The 22,351-nt window shown below is 35.6% G+C and overlaps 1 protein-coding gene across 3 annotated transcripts in view; it reads left to right on the top strand.

The window, feature by feature from the left end:
- Positions 1 to 22,351, top strand: part of LOC143251059 (uncharacterized) — a 162,238-nt gene that overhangs the window by 16,812 nt on the left and 123,075 nt on the right. Inside the window, exons 1-2 of one of the 3 annotated variants that reach the window (XM_076502403.1) lie at positions 4,340 to 4,358; positions 14,898 to 15,071. In XM_076502403.1, the coding sequence (XP_076358518.1) occupies positions 14,996 to 15,071 (76 nt within the window). In that variant the 5' untranslated portion in view covers positions 4,340 to 4,358; positions 14,898 to 14,995. Of the gene's footprint in view, positions 1 to 4,339; positions 4,359 to 14,897; positions 15,072 to 22,351 lie in introns of those variants that run through there. The other 2 variants (XM_076502402.1, XM_076502401.1) reach the window with 2 other exon arrangements.

Genomic DNA, 22,351 nt, shown 5'->3' with positions numbered 1-22,351 from the left:
CAGTGCGCAGAAGGAAAGAGTCTTTTAATTTCAAGTCTAATCTAAATCAACTTAATCATAAAGCCTTAATGGCCAGTTTCGATGTTATATCCCTCTTTACAGAAGTTCCAACCACTGAAGCCTCCAAGATAGCCTTAGAACTCTATATCCGAGACCCTAACCCAACTATAGAAATTCCCAGTAACCAGTTAGCAACCCTCATAGAATTCACCACGATAAAGACAAACTTCATGTTCAACAACCAAAACTATATACAAACAAATGGCCTAAGCATGGGCAACCCAGTATCACCAGTTCTAGCCAATATTTTTATGACACAAGTTGAATCACAAGCAATTAACACAGCATTACATCCACCACTATACTGATACAGATATGTAGATGACACGGTTGCGGGATTCAAATCTACAGAACACATACTTAATTTTTTCAATCACATTAACTCTATACATCCCAACATTAACTTCACATGTGAACAGGAAGAAAGCAATCAAATATCATTTCTTAACCTCAAAATTACAAGAACTGACACACAATTCAAAACAGAAATCCACCGAAAAATCACCCATACTGGACTATACATTCCTTGGGACTCAGCACATGAAACAAAACAAAAACTCAACATACTAAGAAACCAAATAAACACAGCCATAAAACTATGATCACCAGATAAAATTAACGATGAAATAGACAAAATAAAATAATACTTCATCAACATCAATAAGTTTCCTCCACAAACCGTAGAAAACATTATACGCACACACCTAGACAGAAAGCAAAATCAACTAACAAAAGTAAATATATCTCACAACTCAAAAAATCACGAAACCATATACTGCTGCATACCATATATTCCTGACATCAGCAAACAAATAACCAACATTTGGCAAAAACTAGTAACAAAATATGACATTCCAGTTAATACCAAATTTATTCAAAAAACCAGGCACAAAACTGAGGTCTATACTATGTAAAATCTACACTGACAAACACCACACCAACATTATTTATAAAATACAATGTGATAACTGCCACGACTTCTATATTGGAGAAACAAGTAGAAAAATGGAAACCAGATTAAAAGAACACAAAAAGTCACCTTCACACGTTTTCGAACACTGCAAGTCAAATAAACACAACATAACCATAGAAAACACTCAAATACTAAATAAAGAAACAAACATAAACAAACGCAAAATTAAAGAAGCCTTACTTATACAACAACTTAAACCCAAAATAAACCAATACAAAGGAACGCCTTTATATCTATATTAATATAATAAAATAAATAAAATTATATATTCAAACATCTAATACCGCCCTCTACATTTCGACACACAGTTACATAACCCCTTTCAAACATGTGGTCAGCTTCCGGTCAGTTACCTCCTTCTTTGTGAACCTGACGATGACCAAAGAAGGTCGAAACGTTGTTCGCTCTTCTATGTAAAATACTTTCTCAACCCAAACGAGCCGTTTTTGCATATAAATTTCTCAACAAGTGGTTTTCTCGACATCACTGAATACCCGCTTATGTTATATGGTCAAACCTCCATTATTATGGCTGTTATATGAAATTATGATACTGTTATAGCCTATGTTTTATAATGTAGACGTTTCGAGACATATTTGTTGTTGGAAAGAAGTTTAGACGAACGTGATGGAAGTAGCCTTGATGTCTGGTACTTCCATCAAAGTTCAGGAAACAATTTGAGTAAAATATAAGATACGAGTTAGGCTAGAATGTGTCAGTGAATTTGTTGATCAGTTAGTAAGTAACCGTTACACGATGAGCACTTCGTCAGAGTGTCTATTACTGCAAGTCTTCTACCTAGTTTAGCATTGCGAATACTGAGTTTACATTTTGAACAAAGAATGTAGTAACCCAAACGTGTATAAATTGGCTATTAGATGCGTTCATTTGGGTTATGATAAGGTTGGACTTAAAGAAAGGGATAGAAATGTAATAGAACAGATGCAAGAACGAGACTTGTAGAGGAAATTAGAACAAAAGTCAGTTTGACAGAAGAAATTATGGAAAACTAAATGAAAAAAATATACCAACGAAAAAAAGAAATGTTACAAAAACGACATGAATGAAGTAAGAACGGTAAAGAAAAAAAGGGTTCGAACCCGAGATTAAATAAAACAAAACCTGGTAAACCAAAACATTCACATTTCTCTTTACAATTACTCAAACAGTTTAACCTCAAACATCATCAGTAATGTACAAAATAAATTAGGAGACATAGGACCACACAGTTTGAAATAACTTACAAAGTGAAAAACAATCTATTAATCTTCTCCACTCGTTTAAAAAGACAAGTTTTGATAGTATTGAGTCGTGACGACGAGAAACACGTGATGTAAAATTTATCTTAAGATTGCTGGTATGGGTATTAAAACTTTTATTAAAATAAAGTAGAGTACAACGTTTCAATTTTTCTTTATTTTAACACCCACACTAGTCGTCTTGAGATACATTATGAAGAGTCGTAACAACTACTGGCCATTAGCAGCCTTCGTATCAAACGGATTTGTAGGCCTGGCATGGCCTAGCGTGTTAAGGCGTGCGCTTCGTAATTTGAGGGTCGCGGGCTCGCGCCCGAGTCGCGTCAAACATGCTCGCCCTCCCAGCCGTGGGGGCGTTATAATGTGACGGTCAATCCCACTTTTCGTTGGTAAAGGAGTAGCCCAAGAGTTGGTGGTGGGTGGTGATGACTAGCTGCCTTCCCTCTAGTCTTACACTGCAAAATTAGGGACGGCTAGCACAGATAGCCCCCGAGTAGCTTTGCGCGAAATTCCAAAAACAAACAATCAAACGGATTTGGAGTGTCATAACGGAAGAAATTTTCTAATAAACAGTTTAGGAGTAGCGTATAAAGAAAAGAACGAGGTCTTAGCCGGACTCCTTAAAGATTTGGAGAGACGAGCCTAGTTATCTTATACAGATGATCCACGTGGATGGTGGATTCGTTAACACACAACAAATTCTTAAATGTCTGGGTGACTGTGGACATGCGAATTAGAAAAAGCATAACAAGTGCACATCATTAAGGGAAACTGTTTAGATGGAGATGGAAACAGAATAAATTATAATCGCAGATAAACAACTGAACTCTTCGCACGAGAATTGTATTGTGAGAAAAATTAGTTTAGACACTTGTCCTCGTCTGATGATGGTCTGGAAGAGCTAATGGACCAATTATGCAACTTTTTCATCAGAATGGAAGAAGTAAAACAAATAGCAGACACTGTTTCAGTTACAATTTTAAAGGACGTATATTTCCAAGAGCTGCAAACAAAAGCTTTTAAGAAAGATAAACTTTTTCTGAAGCCGATATGACATGAGTAGGAAATCGCTTGAACATTACATCCGGCAATGTGATGAGTTAGCCTTTGATAATGAACCAAGAAGATGATATCTCTAAAATAGGATACCATACCTACTCCAACTGAGATAAAGAATGTATTATTCTATTAATCCTGCCATTAGACAATCGATCCGTTATAAGAAGTATTGATTAAGTGTTGATTGACACTGGTTCTACATGTAGAAGTACTCAGCCTGATCTGGAATTGAAAATCAGTAGATTGCCTCAAGATATGAAACGAAGAGATGGATTGGTAAGAATAACAAGCGAACGTAAAGTTCAAGATGAAAGACACCATCCTTACAATAAAAGCCTTTCTTCATAATACGATGTGTGGTTAATTGACATTAGGTAAGAGTGTGTATTGGAACTGACTTCTTGGTAATTGGCATTAGGGAATAGTATTGTGTATTTGAAATTGACTTTAGTTTAATTAACATTAAGAAACAATACCAACTTCTAGGTAATAAATATCAGGTAAAAGTGTATATTGGGAACCGACCTCTGGATAATTGTATGGTTAAACTTGTTACATATTTACTCCTATGACCAGGAAATTTTTGCGTAGTACACGACATTAAATCACCAGATTTTCAGCTTCTGTAGATGAAAACCGCCGAAGCAACAGATAATAAAGATAACCAACCTAAGAGCAAACGAACAGGATCCAAAAAAACAGGCAGTCAAAACCAAAGGTCAGCTATCATTGTAATTGTATTTTTTTTTCTGTAAGTACGTTGAAGAGACAATGATTAACTGCTTAGCTTCAAAGAAGACTTCACCAGATGTAAATACAACTACTGAAGGCCACAAGGTTCTTGTCGAGATCATAATGTGTAACTAGTGAGTTCCCTCAACCAAATACCTGAAGATGACTTTCCAAGTGATGAGGTTACAAATCATGGTAAAGAATAACATGTCATCCCATCTTTATATCATAAGCCATGGATCAATGGTATTTGATGAATGGATAATTTAAGAATGGTAAATAAGTGAAGAAATTTTTTTTTATTATTATTAGTCAAAATTATGGTGGTACTTTGTTGTACATATTAAATTAATGATTTAGTATTTAGATTTATGATTATTAATATTGTGAATCGTTAATAGCACTCTATTGGTCTAAATTTAAAGTGTCGTCGTTTCGTCATGTGATGGACGGTTCAAGATGATTCATAATACACTGAGAGACCATTTTGAATATATTTCGTCTTTTTTTAAATGTTTCCGTAAGCACGTGGCATCACATGATCTTGTTGTGAGGACGCTCGATCTGCGATATATGAGTCTCGGGGTCGAAACACGGCGGTGAAATGGTTCATTCTTTCAGTCTTAAGGATATTATAATATGATGGTCAATTCCATAATTTGATGGCAAAGGGTAGTTCAAGGATTGCCAGTGTGTGCTGCCGGCCAGTGGCTTACTCTCTGGTCATCAGCTCAAACAAGCAAACTATAAATATTTTATGCTACTTAGTTAGAGAATAGTTTGGTGTGACGTCGCGAACATTGCCTTAATATCCTGAACAGTTTAACTCATTTGTAACAAGAAAAATTATACTAAGAGTTTGTTACTCACATATTGAGTGATCGTGGACATTGTTTGGATTTTATAAAGGTTTGCTTTTCTTGTTTGGTTAGTTTCTGTTCACGATGTATCTGTTTTAAACATGTATTATAATTATGTATTATTATTATTATATAAAGCTGCACGTGCTACTTTAGTAACTCGATTATTAACAAGTTATGTTGAAATAAATATTCATGAAGTTTTGAGAATAAACACGATACTCTTTACTCATCACTTAAATTAGGTTTATTTGTTTACGTGCAAAATTACCATAACAACTATCTACGTTGTTCCCAGTTTACAGCAATGCTGATAAAAGGGTATTTTTATTTTTTAAATTTCGTGCAAAGCCACACGTGGTCTAACTGCGCTAACCGTCCCTAATTTGGCAGCGTAAGACTAGAGGGAAGGCAGCTAGTCATCATTATTCACTGTCAACTATTGGGCTACTCTTTTACCAACGAATAGTGGAATTGACCATCACATTATAACGACCCGACGGTTGAAAGGGCGAACATGTTTGGTGCGACGGGGGGTTCGAACTCGCGACCCTCGGATTATGACTCGAACGCTTTAACCCATCTGGCCATACTGGGACTAATAAAGGTTTTGATTTTGAATTTCGCGTGAAGTTACTCGAGGGCTATCTGTGCTAGCTATCCCTAATTTAGCAGTGTAAGACTAGAGGGAAAGCAGCTAGTCATTACCACCCACCACCAACTCTTAGGCTACTCTTTTACCAACGAATAGTGGGATTGACCGTAAAATTATAATGCTCCCACGGCTGAAAGGGGGAGCATGTTTGGTGTGACAGTGATTCGAACCCGTGACCCTTAGATTACGAGTCGAGTGCTTTAACCAACTGGCTATGGTGGGCTGAAAGATCAGAATTATAATGTTATGCGGTTATAAACATACCGCAGGATCTTTCTTTCTACGTTTTGTTAGAAGACGGGAAATTATTATGTATTATTATGAAAGTGGACACAGAGATGAAACTGATCAATAAGTTAATGTTATGTTCACAGAAAAAACGATCTGTCTTTGGTTTCTGTCTTGTTGCCACAATATCGCGCTCCGCATTTCTGGAGATTATACACTAAGGGAAAAGTAGGACGAGACGTTTCTGTAAATGCTGTTGACTAGCTGGTCTTCCCTCTTCCATCAGTTCAAAACTTGGGACGACAAGCGCAGATATCCATTTTCTAGCTCTCACGCGAACATCCGAAACATACATTAGTAACAAGCTGTATTATAAGATGGAAGTTATTACTTAATGAATAGATTTGGAAACGGTAAATCTTCACTAACTACAGGAAAATATCCCCGCAACTAGTTGCCTGTTTATTGTAAGAAAACGTTCACTGTTTTTGTGTGAAATTTGATGCATTACTGTAAATATTTGATAAACAGAATAATACAGATAAACTTGTAGTCCCTCTGTGGATGAACAGCAAACTGACGTTTTTACTAAAGTACGGTACTAGGTTTCCCTTAGGGTGTAGATACTTTGCTTGTTGAAAAATTATCAGATTTCTAATAATGTATTATCAGACAGGGACAGCACTGCCTATGTAGGGAAGGCTTGAAATGGTCATATAATTCAGTATTTTAAATATCTCCTCAATAGGTCATCAGAACTTCACGATACTACATAGAGGGTAAAACGGATATTACACAATGTAACAAAATACTTTTTACTTTTTCTTGTTCCTGGGCAGAAAGTGTTATTTCCCAATTGTTTGTGTCTAAAGTAAATGGAAAATACCTATTTTTCTCTTCAAACTTTGCTTTTGTGACCTGGGAGCGTATAACGAAAACATGATGGGAAATTATATTTGGGGGCTGATACATGAAAGTGGTTTACATTACAGTCGCAAACTTCGAAAAATTATTCACTTCTAAACATTTTTGTTCATTTTTGTATAACTGTAGTATAAATATATGTAAATCTTGATTCATATGTTGTTTTATTCAGACCTTATGCAAATGAAAATGTGCAAATTTGCCTGTTTTTACTTAGAAAATATGTTAATTTATAAATTTCATTATCCAGGTCACAAAAGTAAAGTTTGAAGGGAATAATGGCCATTTTCTGTAGTTTTACAACATGTTCACTTAGCCATGCCGGGCCCTCGTGAAAAGTGCAACGCAACAGTTGGTTATTTAACTGCAACACTTGTTAACACAACTCTCACGCTGTCAGTAAAACTCATCTGAGGTGTTATCAAAATTACTCTATCTTTGTAGTAGAGAGTGATGTGGTACTTTCTAGTCCATCAAAATAATTACATACGATTTTAAAGACCTTTAGTTAGCGTTGATACACGACTGCTTATTTGAGTGCCGAAGACTAAAGTTGCTGTAGTTACAATTATAATTATTAATTAGATTAAAGATTTTTAGTTAAGAAAGTTTAAAAATGTTACAAACATTTTAAAAGTAAACATTCTAATAACGTTATGGGCCACAACTAGATGGATTTACAACCATTTCTTTCATCAGAATCTAATATTTTATCGTAAAGTAGAAAGATTTTTTTGCATATATTTACATACATTTTTATACCTATCTGTTAATGAACTAACACTATGATTCATCTCACTTCTTAGTACACAAGACTGAATTTAGTAGCTGCTAAAATAATTCTGTTCATATCATATTTCATACATCAGAAATATTACATCTTGTTCATTCCTTACTCATTATAAAATTTAAACAAAGTAAATTTATTCCTAGAGGATTCAAAAAAATACTGTGTATATCATTTTAATACTTGGTCTGTTTGTAACAAGAACTGATGAATATACGCGGTGTACACTGTGTATATTATTTTAATACTTGGTCTGTTTGTAACAAGAACTGATGAATATACGCGGTGTACACTGTGTATATTATTTTAATACTTGGTCTGTTTGTAACAAGAACTGATGAATATACGCGGTGTACACTGTGTATATTATTTTAATACTTGGTCTGTTTGTAACAAGGATTGATGAATATACGTGATGTACACTGTGTATATTATTTTAATACTTGGTCTGTTTGTAACAAGGATTGATGAATATACACGGTGTACACTGTGTATATTATTTTAATACTTGGTCTGTTTGTAACAATGATTGATGAATATACGTGATGTACACTGTGTATATTATTTTAATACTTGGTCTGTTTATAACAAGAACTGATGAATATACACGGTGTACACTGTGTATATTATTTTAATACTTGGTCTGTTTGTAACAAGGATTGATGAATATACGCGGTGTACACTGTGTATATTATTTTAATACTTGGTCTGTTTGTAACAAGGATTGATGAATATACGTGATGTACACTGTGTATATTATTTTAATACTTGGTCTGTTTATAACAAGAACTGATGAATATACACGGTGTACACTGTGTATATTATTTTAATACTTGGTCTGTTTGTAACAAGGATTGATGAATATACGCGGTGTACACTGTGTATATTATTTTAATACTTGGTCTGTTTGTAACAAGGATTGATGAATATACGTGATGTACACTGTGTATATTATTTTAATACTTGGTCTGTTTATAACAAGAACTGATGAATATACACGGTGTACACTGTGTATATTATTTTAATACTTGGTCTGTTTGTAACAAGGATTGATGAATATACGCGGTGTACACTGTGTATATTATTTTAATACTTGGTCTGTTTGTAACAAGGATTGATGAATATACGTGATGTACACTGTGTATATTATTTTAATACTTGGTCTGTTTATAACAAGAACTGATGAATATACACGGTGTACACTGTGTATATTATTTTAATACTTGGTCTGTTTGTAACAAGGATTGATGAATATACGCGGTGTACACTGTGTATATTATTTTAATACTTGGTCTGTTTGTAACAAGAACTGATGAACATACGTGATGTACACTGTGTATATTATTTTCAATAACTAATGTCTTTGTAAACAAAGATTGAGTTCTACCTCGTTTGACTCTCGAAACAAATGCTCAGTGATAAAAAAAAAATGTTGAAACAAACATATAGTGGCTTGAAAAAGAATCTTTAAATACATATATAACAAATAACGTTGAGCTACATTACTAATAGCTTACAATACAAAACTCTAAACTACATAAGTGTTTACCGTAAGATAACAGGTCGCCTACTTTTCAGATCAAAAGGAAGGGGCGTAACACGGAACTCGACTCGCGTTCCCACAAGTGAGTTATCAGTTGGAACCTCCAAGTCTAAACAAGACTGAGCAAGACAGACGCTGAACGTATTTAATTTCAAATTTAGTTAGTATCTGAAACCATCTAGGATGAATTGTTGGTTATGTAAGCTACAATCGTGTTGTTCTGTATCTTAGAAAACTCTAAATCCTTACCACAATAACCTTCACGAACATCATTTTCGATCTCCCTATTTTCCCTGAGCCCATGGTTACAAAAACCATCTATTGAGTCTCACCTCCATTAAAATTTTACGTATCTCTTTATGTCCAATTCTGAAGGTCGTCGGTTCGAATCCTCCATCCCAATTATAAAGTCGCCCTCTCATCCCACTATTATTAGTAAAACATTAGCCCAAGAGTTGGCGGATGGTAGTTATCACTAGCTGCCTTCTCTTTAGTCTTTCACTACTCAATTAGGATTGGTTAGCTCAAGCATTTCTAGAGTAGTTTTGCGCGAAATTAAAACAAACAAACAAACAATTACTGTTACATTTTTTGCACAATTCTCAACGTTTATTTAAAAGAATGACTTTATGTCAGTAACTTCCAGTTCTCATCCATGTTGATGTGAGTTCCTCACTTTTAAACTGTGGCCCGCGTAGTTTACAACCACTAGTGATTAAATGAACTGCTGTTGAAAGGATGTTTGTTTGTTTTTTGGAATTTCGCACAAAGCTACTCGAGGGCTATCTGCGCTAGCCGTCCCTAATTTAGCAGTGTAAGACCAGAGAGAAGGCAGCTAGTCATCACCACCCACCGCCATTTCTTGGGCTACTCTTTTACCAACGAATAGTGGGATTGACCATAACATTATAACGGCCCCACGGCTGAAAGGATGAGTATGTTTGGTGCGAGAGAGATTTGAACCCGCGATCCTCAGGTTACGAATTGTTGGAATTCGATTCGTAACGAACTGATGAATTTCACTTCTGGCACAACGTTTTTTTTGTCCCAACTTACATTCATTAATCTAATGTAGGTTGTGCCTATTCCTATCGGGAATTGGTTGATATTCGTGCAAAAATAACAAATTGCTGTTTATTACTGGTAATCAATAGCACATATATTTAACGGTAGTCTATTTTCTTACTAGCTTAATATGACTTTCCTTCGCCTCTCTCTGTATATTTGTTCTCTCTCACAATTCCTGTCTTTTTCTCTCCTTTTGTTTTTGGCGGGTTCGCATCCCCGTCGCGCCAAACATGCTCGTCCTTTCAGTCGTGAGGGCGTTATAATGTGACGGTCAATCCCACTATTCGTTGGTAAAAGAGTAGCCCAAGAGTTGGCGGTGGGTGGTGATGACTAGCTGTCTTCCCTCTAGTCTTATACTGCTAAATTAGGGATGGCTAGTGCAGATAACCCTCGAGTAGCGTTGTGCGAAATTCCAAAACAAACAACAAACAAACCTTTTGTTTTTTAACTCTTGGCTTTTATATTCCTTTATCAAACACATGCTAACAGTTATCTTTTTACCTGGCCTTGCACCTGTTATTGTATATCGTATTATGACGTTTCTTAACCGTTGTGTGTCTTGTAGTCCTTATAACGCTGAACTGAAAAATGCAACTGCTCGCTTCAGTCGTTTTATAATGACTTAAAGTACTATAATCCTTTAATTCCTAACAGGATGACAAAAAGCCACTCACTTTCTCACCTCTCTCAGATTCAAGTTATATTCTTCACACCTAACTTCATAACGTTGTATCTACATGAATAATACACTTGTCTTTGTCTGTTTGAAAAGTTGCTCGCAAATTTCGCAATCAAACACCATAAACAACGTATTGTTAGAAAGGCCATTGTAAAAGGAATCTGGATTGTATATTGGCTTTATAATTCAGAATCATGTTATAAGGTTTTCGCTTAATTAAACTTTTTAGTGCAACAAGTGTGTTACACCATGGCATTGTTATCATGTGTTGACTGGCTTCGATTTAAATTACAGTTTTTTCACTTACAAAGTATTTTACACAAACATGACTTAATCCACATGTAATTTTCTCGCAAAATATGAATATTACACTAAATACAATAGTATCTCGAACCATTCAGGATGAACAGTGTGTTATGTATGTCCAACTAGACAGTTGAACCATCCATTATGAACCGTGGGTTTCGTATATTCAATTTTTATCTCGAACCATTCAGGATGAACAGTGGATTATCTATGTTCATCTAGTATCTCAAACCATCCAGGATGACCCATAGGTTGTGTACTCATTACCTTTGGCCCGTCTTTGTCCACTAACAAGTATAAGTTTTATGTATGTTTATTGAACATCTATATCTATGTGATATAAATATTAAAGTTATTAAAATGAACCATTTTTAAAGGTTAACATTCTGTTTGTGAAGTGCAGGATCACAAGGGATATACAGTCAGAGATCTCTTAGATCATATGATGATCCGGGAAACTCTTACGTTGTCGTCTATGTGTTATTTAGAAGCTTTTACATAACTTATCTTTGTTTGTATGTGTATGTGTGTTTTCTTGTAGCAAATCCACATCGGGCTATCTGCTGAGCCCGCCAAGGGGAATCGAGACCCTGATTTTAGCGTTGTAAATCCGTAGACTTACTGCTGTACTAGCGGGAGGCTTGTTTGTATGTTTCTGTTCCAAAACCTTCGTTTTTAAAATAATATTTAGAATAGCTTGTATATTTGTTTGAAGTTAAGCACAAAGTCACACAATGGGCTAGCTGTGTTCTGCCCACCACGGGTATCGTTGTAAATCCGCTGCCGATAGGGAGCGCGTGGAATCAAAGTGTTAAAATAAAGAACACTAAAGAAGTATGATTTTTACTTCTAAATAACCAATAATTTAATTTTTCACGATGTATATGGTTTTATTGCATAAGCCGGACCGACTTTTGATGGCGCCCTGTGTGACGTATAAATATGGCGGCTTCCCAACCCAGCCCCCAAAAAACTTATTATTTTTCTAAACAGTTACTTTATTTAACTGTTATAAACTATTATAACCATTGCAATTTACAATTTTGAGAAAAAAAAACATATTGTACACACACTAAGTTATCGTTCAGTGCATTTTGAGTCTTAAATAACATTAAACAATGAATTATTAATAAACAAGATGAAGCTAGGCATGCGCAGTTAGAGTGTTTGTAAGCTCGCATTCATTAGGCAATACGATACTGTTCGTCCCATCTGCTAGGTCTGTCCTGATGCTGGCAAGCAGCCATTTGTACGAATTGTCGCCCTCTACTGACACATCACTGGCACTACTTGCGGGATGGTCCTTTATCATACGAGTCTTATCCTTTCAAAAACAATCAATGTAACATGAACAAATACCTCTGCGTATGTATATGTGTCTATGGCATATTAACGACACGAAATATTTTATATAATGGTTTGTAGCGCCCTCAAGACGCAACCTTGATAGTATACAGGAAACTTTTATAACAAGATGAGTGGCGACTTGAAGAGACAATCCTGATGGTTTTATTGTTTTGTTTTTGTTTTTGAATTTCGCGCAAAGCTACTTGAGGGCTATCTGCGCTAGCCGTCCCTAGTTTAGCAGTGTAGGACTAGAGGGAAGGCAGCTAGTTATCACCACCCACCGCCAACTCTTGGGCTACTCTTTTACCAACGAATAGTGGGATTGACCGTCACATTGTAACGCCCCCACGGCTGAAAGGGCGAGCATGTTTGGTGCGACCGGGATTCGAACCCGCGACCCTCAGATTACGAGTCGAACGCCTTAATCTACCTGGCCATGACAATCCTGATACATCCATAGGAAAACATTGATAAGAGGGTACCTAGCTCTCTCACGAACCACCCCGATACGTATACAGAAGAACGTTTTTAACAGGATGTGTTACCCTAACGCGAGCAACACTGATACGTGATGCTATGCTTAATGAATCATTGCTAAAGTAATTGTTTGGAATAATTTAGACTACTTAAGACGCGAAAGTGAAATATATTTATTTATAAATTCTGAATTTTCGTTATAATAATTTGACATCTACGCAACGTGTTACGGTTCGAAATTTTTCACGCGTGTTCCAATACTATAAAGCATTTATAGAAAGAATAAAAGAAAGGTTAAACCTATCATAGGCTTAACTTAAACAAAATATTTTGTTTCAGGTTGTAATCGCCCCTATGTCCTATTCAGCTCTTCTTCAAGGGATCATGTTTCAATTGGCCAATGGTGTAGCCAGTAAAATAAAAAGCTGAAATCGATCTATTTTTTTTTAAATTCTTATTAAAACAAATCAAATCAAATGTAATATTGTTTATAAATATTATATTTTTTATTAAATGATACAAAACGAGTTTATTACATATAAAAGCTGATAAATAATATCTGATCAATATGTCTAGATTTACGTGGAGGAACAGGCACCACGTGGTTACGCCTCTGTAATGGGTCTGTTTACTGTATGTCCTGACCTTAACCCAGTGTTAAGAAAGTAAGTCAACGAACATTTTTGTTCGCCTCAACTGCTATCATCACTGGTGCCTTTAACATTAAATCAGTATATTTAATTAACTGTAATTTCTTCCTATAGATGGCATCTTTCTACGATATTATTTTTGATCCATTTGATATCTAACTACAGTTTTGAACTCAAAAGGTCGAACCATTTCGACTGGTGTATTTCACCCCACCCAAGGTATCATAGATTAACCTGCTCAAATCCTGTCTGAAAGAATTTCAATTTGAGGAAAGACTGGTAGAGAATTTGTTAACTAACAAAATGGAAACGAGCACATGGTTAAGTGGGTTAACGAGTTCGACTCGTAATCTGAGGTTCGCGGGTTCGAATCCCCGTCGCAACAAATATGCTCCCCATTTCAGCCGTGGGAGCATTATAATGTTACGGTCAATCCCACTATTCGTTGGTAAAAGAGTAGCCCAAGAGTTGGTGGTGGGTGGTGATGACTAGCTGCCTTCCCTCTTGTCCTACACTACTACATTAGGGACGGCTAGCGCTGATAGCCCTCCAGTAGCTTTGCGCGAAATTCAAAACAAACAAACGAAACGAGTGCATGCGTGCCTCACTCTTGTTATTGCTGGCGCACAAAAATATAGCTAATAAAAAAAGAGAAGAGGAAGGAATAATTTACTTTAATTCTGCATTAAAGAATTTCATGTCCCACGGTTAATGAGAATTCCCTCTTGCTTAAGTGTTTTTTATTAATTGTTACCGTTGCTTAATAGTCAAATACTTTGATATAATGAAACATACGCTTGTTATTTATTGGATGCAGACGTTAGGAAGATTGTGTACGTTTTATATAGTAAAGCCACATCGAGCTATCTGCTGAGTCCACTGAGGAGAATCGAACCTCTGATTTTAGCGTTGTAAATCCGTAGACTTAGCGATGTACCAGCGGGGGACTGATTGTACATGGCGAAATGGTTTAAGCAGGATTGGTCGTGGATAGTGGTCAACGTCTCGCAAAAGACCCAAGCGAATAAATTATTACAATAACTTGTAAATGAAATCAGTTTAGCCTTCTCCATTACGACCATTTTCTTTTAGTATTTCTTTATTTACATAACACAACGTGTCTTCTTTTTCGTGTTATAAACGGCTCGATTGTGCTGGCACAGTTTTCGTTTCACAGATGTCTTGTGCTTTCATTTTACAGCAAATCTGTATATTCACAGATACCCTGTTTTCATTTCGTAGATACTGTGGGTTCTCATTTTACAAATGTCTTGTGTTTTCATTTCGCAGATGTCCAGGAGTTAGAAACTATTGTAAAACAGCTTCAGAACCAGACTCAGCACACGAACAACTCGTTAGTGCAGCAGTTAAAACTCCGAGACCGTTTGATGAACAGACGTAACCACAGTTATGATATGCTCACTGCAGTGCTTCAAGCCATCTCACCAAAACGAAGTAAGTCAAGTGAGTTAGTTTTTGTTTCTAAAACGTTATCTTAGTCAGCATGCTTTTTAATAATGTATTTTTTCTCTTGTGATAGTTGAACATCCCGGCATGGACAGGTGGTTAGGTGCTCGACTTGTAACTTGAGAGTCGCGGGCTTGAATCCCCGTCGCACCAAACATGCTCGCCTTTTCAGCCGTGGGGGCGTTATAATTTTACAGTTAATCCCACTATTCCTTGGTAAAAGAGTAGCCCAAGAGTTGGCGGTGGATGGTAATGACTAGCTGCCTTCCTTCTGGTCTTAAATTGCTAAATTAGAGACGGCTAGCGCAGAAAATTCAAGACAAACAAACAAGCATTTGGTAATTAAATAATTATTGGTTTTTTAACGACCTTACGTTTCGGCTGCTAATTTACTCTGACTTCCAGATGTGTTTCAGTGATGACTAGTTTATAATATAGGATAGCCAATACGTGGGTGAAAATCTTGTAGTTGGAAAACATTAATATTTTACGCGTAGCTATTTGAATGTTGCTTGAATGTTATCTACATTTTGTTTACTTTCATACTTAAGTAGCTATGTACATAGTTCCTAAAACGTTAATGAAATTCTTTCAGTGTTGGATGTTTGAAAGTCAGGTGCCACGTGATTGTAGGGTTAACATAGGAGTTTCATACGCAAGTTTTCTTCAGTGTTAACTTTAAGCTCTTTTCAAAACGAAAACAAAGTAACACAGATTAGGTTTCGTCTTCATTTTGCACTGAATATTTGTAGTTTCTGAAATATGCGCTAACGAGTTATTTCATTTTTGTTCCTTATGAGCAGCTGTTCTTCTGGCTTTAAGTACCAATCGAGACGACATTTCGGAATTGAATTTTAATGCCAATAAGAAAAGGAAAACGCCTCTCGCTATTGCAGCTGTAAGCCTACGAACTTACAACGCTAAAATCAGGGATTCGATTTCCCTTATTGGACTTAGAATTTGAGTGTTTTCTATGGTTATGTTGTGTTTACTTGACTTGCAGTGTTGGAAAACGTGTGAAGATTACTTTTTATGTTATTTTAATCTGGTTTCCATTTTTCTACTCGTTTCTCCAATATAGAAGTCGTGGCAGTTATCACATTGTATTTTATAAATAATGTTGGTGTTGTGTTTGTCAGTGTAGTTTTTACAAAGTATAGACCTTAGTTTTGTGCCTGGTTTTTAAATAAATTTGGTATTAACTAGAATGTCATATTTTGTTACTAGTTTTTGCCAAATGTTTGTTATTTTTCTGCTGATGTCAGGAATATATGGTATACAGCAGTATATGGTTTCGTGATTTTTTGAGTTGTGAGATATATTTACTTTTGTTAGTTGATTTTGCTTTCTGTCTAAGTGTGTGCGTATAATGTTTTCTACGGTTTGTGGAGGAAATTTATTGATGTTGATGAAGTATTATTTTATTTTGTCTATTTCATCGTTAATTTTATCTGGTGAGCATAGTTTTATGGCTGTGTTTATTTGGTTTTTAGTATGTGAGTTTTTGTTTTGTTTCATGTGCTGAGTCCCAAGGAATGTATAGTCCAGTATGGGTGATTTTTTGGTGGATTTCTGTTTTAAATTGTGTGTCGGTTCTTGTAATTTTGAGGTTAGGAAATGATATTTGATTGCTTTCTTCCTGTGCACATGTGAAATTAATGTTGGGATGTACAGACTTAATGTGATTGAAAAAATTAAGTGTGCGTTCTGTAGATCTGAATCCCGCAACCGTGTCATCTACATATCTGTACCAGTACAGTGGTTGATGTAATGCTGTGTTAATTGCTTGTGATTCAACTTGTGTTATAAAAATATTGGCTAGAACTGGTGATACTGGGTTACCCATGCTTAGGCCATTTGTTTGTATATAGCTTTGGTTGTTGAACATGAAGTTTGTCTTTATCGTGGTGAATTCTATGAGGGTTGCTAACTGGTTACTGGGAATGTCTATAGTTGGGTTAGGGTCTCGGATTTAGAGTTCTAAGGCTATCTTGCAGGCTTCAGTGGTTGGAACTTCTGTAAAGAGGGATATAACATCGAAACTGCCATTAAGGCTTTATGATTAAGTTGATTTAGATTAGACTTCAAATTAAAAGAGTCTTTGATGAATGAGCTGGCTGATGTTACATATTTGGAGAATGCCCATGATATGTATTTACCAAGACTGTAATTAAACGATTTATATGTGGACATTATTGGTCTTAATGGACAATCTGGTTTATGAGGTTTGGGGATGCCGTATATTTGTGGTGTGTTTTACGTAGGTAGGAATAAAGTGTTTGTGAAATTGTGTTGGCTTTTTTCATTTTTGGTAGTATTTTGTTTAGTTGCGTTTCGTGTGTCTTTGTTAGATTTGTGTGTATTGATTTAAATTTGTTTGTGTCTGATAGAATGTTCTTCATTTTTGGATGTATTCATTCGTATTCATTATGACTATAGCGTTTCCTTCATCTGCTTCTAGAATTTTTATGTTTTTGTCTTGTTTTAGGTTTTTAATGGAAGTAATGTCTCTTTTTGTAAGATTGTTTTTCGTTTTCTGTTTTGTGAAATTATGTTGGTGGTTTTGTGAAAAGAATCGTTTAAGACGTTGTGTTTAAGTGTTTCTGGAAAATATTAATTTTTAATTTTTTTCTGAAAAGTTTGGTTGTTGGATGTCAATAGAATTGTTGAAGTTGTCTTCTTTCTGTTGGTTGTTTTTTGTTGTTTGTTGTTTTTATTTTCTGTGGAAAGTATCACAAGTCTCTTGGCTAGGTGTTCTAAACATGCTTTAATTTCTAGGGTTGGGATGTACCTAGATGCTACTGCGAAGTTGAATCCTCTGTTAAGTAGATGTATCTCGTCTGTGTTTAATTGTCGGTCGTATATGTTAATAATGAGGTTAGTCAATTGTTTGTCGTGTTGGTGTCTTTTCTGTTTTGCATCTTAGTTTCTCTAGTTGTTCGCTCCTCTATAAATGCTTTCTCTGTCCATACCAGCCGTTTTTTAAATATACAATTTAGTCTTTCAATGGATAGATGGCAGCACAAACGAACTTTCTTATTCAAGTGCTATCCTCAATTTTGCGACTCTCAACCTTTTTTTTTTTTATAAAATCAAAAGGTTTAATTTTAGTTTCAAAGATGGCAGCATGCAGCAGTTTTTTATGGTTTAGTGTTCCCTATTTTCTACTCTATGTTATGTGTCAGTAAATAATTTATATTATTTTTTTTACATTACATAGCCAGAAGATTTAGTTTTTAGTTTAATAGATGGCAGCGCATAAACAACCACACTGTTTATTTGAAAACAAGTGTTCGAATTTTGTTACACTGGTTTTAACAAATAAATTATATGACACAATATATAATTAATATTTTATAAATTACATAAGGGGACCGCAACTGTAATTAATTCGAATGGTTACAATTCTGATAGGTTTTTTTTTTGTGTATGACTCATGCGTTATAAACAATTTCATAGATGTACAAGCAATATGGGACGTAATTACTTTTGAAAAATACGACTTTTTTGTTGTGTTTTTTTCTTAATTTCGCGCAAAGCTACACGAGAGCGATCTGTGCTAGCCGTTCCTAATTTAGTAGTGTAAAATTAGAAGGAAGGCAGCTAATCATCACCACCCACCGCCATCTCTTGGGCTACTCTATTACCAACGAATAGTGGGATTGACCGTCACATTATAACGACCCCACGGCTAAAATGGCGGGTATATTTGGTACGACGGGTAGTCGAACGCCTTAACCCACTTGGCCATGCCGGGCCAAAATACGCCGCCTTTGAAAAGCAGTTGATCTCTTGTCCCTCTGTATACGATCCTAGTGTTTTGATATAAACAATGAATATAAAACATATTCCTTACACTGTCACCATGTTCTGTATGACTGGAAGCTCTATCTTCCTGTCACCATGTTCTGTATAACTGGAAGCTCTATCTTCCTGTCACCATGTTCTGTATGACTGGAAGCTCTATCTTCCTGTTACCATGTTCTGTTGGCTTTGTTCTATATATTTTTTTTTAACTATGCTGCTTACCGTTTCTAATGGCCTTATTTTATTGGTGGATTATTTGTTGGTACGAGACTCAACCTTTTTTTAATTTAGCTGGGGTAATTTTTCTTTCTTTTTTTTTTGGATTGTATTTGTGACAGAAATTGATCCGTGTTCCTTTCTGTACCAGTGTTTTTTCAAATAAGTACAAGGGACATCTCTGTTCTACAAATAAGTACAAGGGACATCTCTGTCCAACAAATAAGTACAAGGGACATCTCTGTTCTACAAATAAGTACAAGGGACATCTCTGTCCAACAAATAAGTACAAGGGACATCTCTGTTCTACAAATAAGTACAAGGGACATTTCTGTTCTACAAATAAGTACAAGGGACATCTCTGTCCTACAAATAAGTACAAGGGACATTTTGTCCAACAAATAAGTACAAGGGACATCTCTGTTCTACAAATAAGTACAAGGGACATCTCTGTCCTACAAATCCTCCGATCTGAACACCCGATCTTAGTATATGACTAATTTGCTGTAAATCCTTCATATCTGCATATAAATTACGAGAGAAAGTTTCCAGAGTTATTTTATTCAATATTATACCTTTAGGTTAGAACTATATAAAAAAATCAACAGGATTAGGTAAATTAAACTTTTATTTTGTAATTTGTATCATGTCCAGCAGATGGGAGCACCTCCAATATTTTCTGACTAATCCAATTTACTTGTGTAGAGTGTGTTTATTATGTTGTCACAAATAATATGTATCGCCATAATAATAATAAATAATACAAAGGCAAGTTTGCGTTAACATAGGGACGTGCCAAGAGTTCTTGGGTCAGCTGGATATGTGTACAGTTATAACCGTAAACTTGTTAAGTTTTCAGCAGTGAGAAACAGCTTGTAGTTCTTGACTTACCTTAAACAGGTAAATTGTAACCAGTACAACTTGCAGCATTTTTAATAGAAGGGGTTTGGAGCGATACGTCCCGAGTATTTCTATTTTAATATGTATTCTCCTAAATGTAAAAAATATAGATACATCTGCCTTTATAAATGTGATAATATAGTAATAAATCTCACACATTTAGTAACCAGAGAGTTTTTCTAATATTTTTGTTATAGCAGGACCACATAGGCCTATTTGCAATGACTACTAATTATAATGTTGAAAATCCGAAGACATCAGGCGACACCAGAGACTGAAAATATTACTAAATGTGTTGACTTTTGCATTATTTTATCCTAAATGTTAATGGTCATTTATCTTTTAAACGTACAAAAATTTAAAGATGTGAAATAATGATTAGTGAACTTTGTGATTCGCTACTATACAAAAGTAGATGAAGCACCTTTTCTGGAATTTATCTCTAACAGCAGATTAATTGATAACTACATTCACACCCGAAGAATAGTTATATCTAATACACGGATGTAGCATGATTATTCGTTTAACTCCAAAAAAGTTGTTACATAACTGTAAAAAGGTATATCACTTTGTTGGCTTGTTACAGATAAACCCAGAAATAAACTTGGTACAAAACACCAGTAAAAAAAGTACATCAGTTTGTTGTACATATCTCAACAGCAGCAACATTTTAGGTGCACAATGGACAACATATAATAATTTTGTTTCTTTTTTATGGTTGGTTCATGAAGTATATATTTTTAGCCGCGGCATATCGGCTAGTAAAACGGTTCTGAGTTTGTTTGATTTTCTTTATTTTTTTTTTTCAAGTACAAACTTTATTCTTATACCATCGTCATCTCTTGACCGATTTGATATGTGACCAAAGTTTTGAACTCAGAAGGGTCAAACCCTCTCGATTGATGTTTCGATCTCGCCCAGGGTCTCATAGATTTACTCTAATCTTGTATAAAAGAATTTTAATTTGAGAGTAGGCAGGTAGAGATCCTCACGAGTGATAAAATTTAGTAGGGTAAACGCAAGATCTACGCTTGGTTTGTTTGTATTGAATTTCGTGCAAAGCTACACGAGGGCTATCTGCACTAGCCGTCCGTGATTTAGTAGTGTAAGACTAGAGTGAAGGCAGCTAGTCATCATCACCTACTGACAACCCTTGGGCTATTCTTTTACCAACGAATAGTGGGATTGACCGTTACATTATAGCGCCCCCACTGTTGAAGAGGCGAACATGTTTGGTGTGATGGGGATTCGCACCTGCGACCCTCAGATTACAAGTCGAGTGCCTCAACCACCTGACCATGCAAGGTCGTTATGCTTGGTATTACTGGTACACAAAAATGTAGCTAATAAAGGGAGGAAGGATCATAGATTAACTTACTCTAATACTGTCTACAAAAATTACAAACGTCGTGGCTATTCTGGGCTCCTTCTTTTCTGAGTTATATTAGACTTGCGAGTACATGGAATTTATAATAGCCTGGATTTGTTTCTTTGGAATTAAGCACAAAGCTAAACAATGATCTATTGTGTTCTGCCTACCATGGGGATCTAAACCCGGTTTCTAGTGGTGGGGCAAAACTGGCTTTGAAAAACGTTATATGCTCGCGTTGTTACCGAAACACAATGTCACGTTCTAGTTCCAGTATAAAATCTGGTTACAGCTTTGTTTCTATGTACCTTTTGACTGTTATGTACAGTTCCCCCTCATCATCTGTGTTATATGTTATATACACTTCCTCATCCTCTGTGTTATATGTTATATACACTTCCCCCTCATCCTCTGTGTTATATGTTATATACACTTCCCCCCATCCTCTGTGTTATATGTTATATACACTTCCCTCTCATCCTCTGTGTTATATGTTATATACACTTCCCCTCATCCTCTGTGTTATATGTTATATACACTTCCCCTCATACTCTGTGTTATATGTTATATACACTTCCCTCTAATTCTCTGTGTTATATGTTATATACACTTCCTCTCATTCTCTGTGTTATATGTTATATACACTTCCCCCTCATCCTCTGTGTTACATGTTATATACACTTCCCTTTCATCCTCTGTGTTATATGTTATATACACTTCCCCTCATCCTCTGTGTTATATGTTATATACACTTCCCTCATCATCTGTGTTATATGTTATATACACTTACCTCTAATTCTCTGTGTTATATGTTATGTACACTTCCCTCTAATTCTCTGTGTTATATGTTATATACACTCCCCCTCATCCTCTGTATTATATGTTATATACACTCCCCTCCATCCTCTGTGTTATATGTTATATACACTTCCCCCTCATCCTTTGTGTTATATGTTATATACACTTCCTCTCATCCTCTGTGTTT

This window comes from Tachypleus tridentatus, chromosome 5 (genome assembly GCF_004210375.1).
Source record: "Tachypleus tridentatus isolate NWPU-2018 chromosome 5, ASM421037v1, whole genome shotgun sequence".
Taxonomy (NCBI): domain Eukaryota; kingdom Metazoa; phylum Arthropoda; class Merostomata; order Xiphosura; family Limulidae; genus Tachypleus; species Tachypleus tridentatus.
This window is presented reverse-complemented; position numbering and strand designations above follow the sequence as displayed.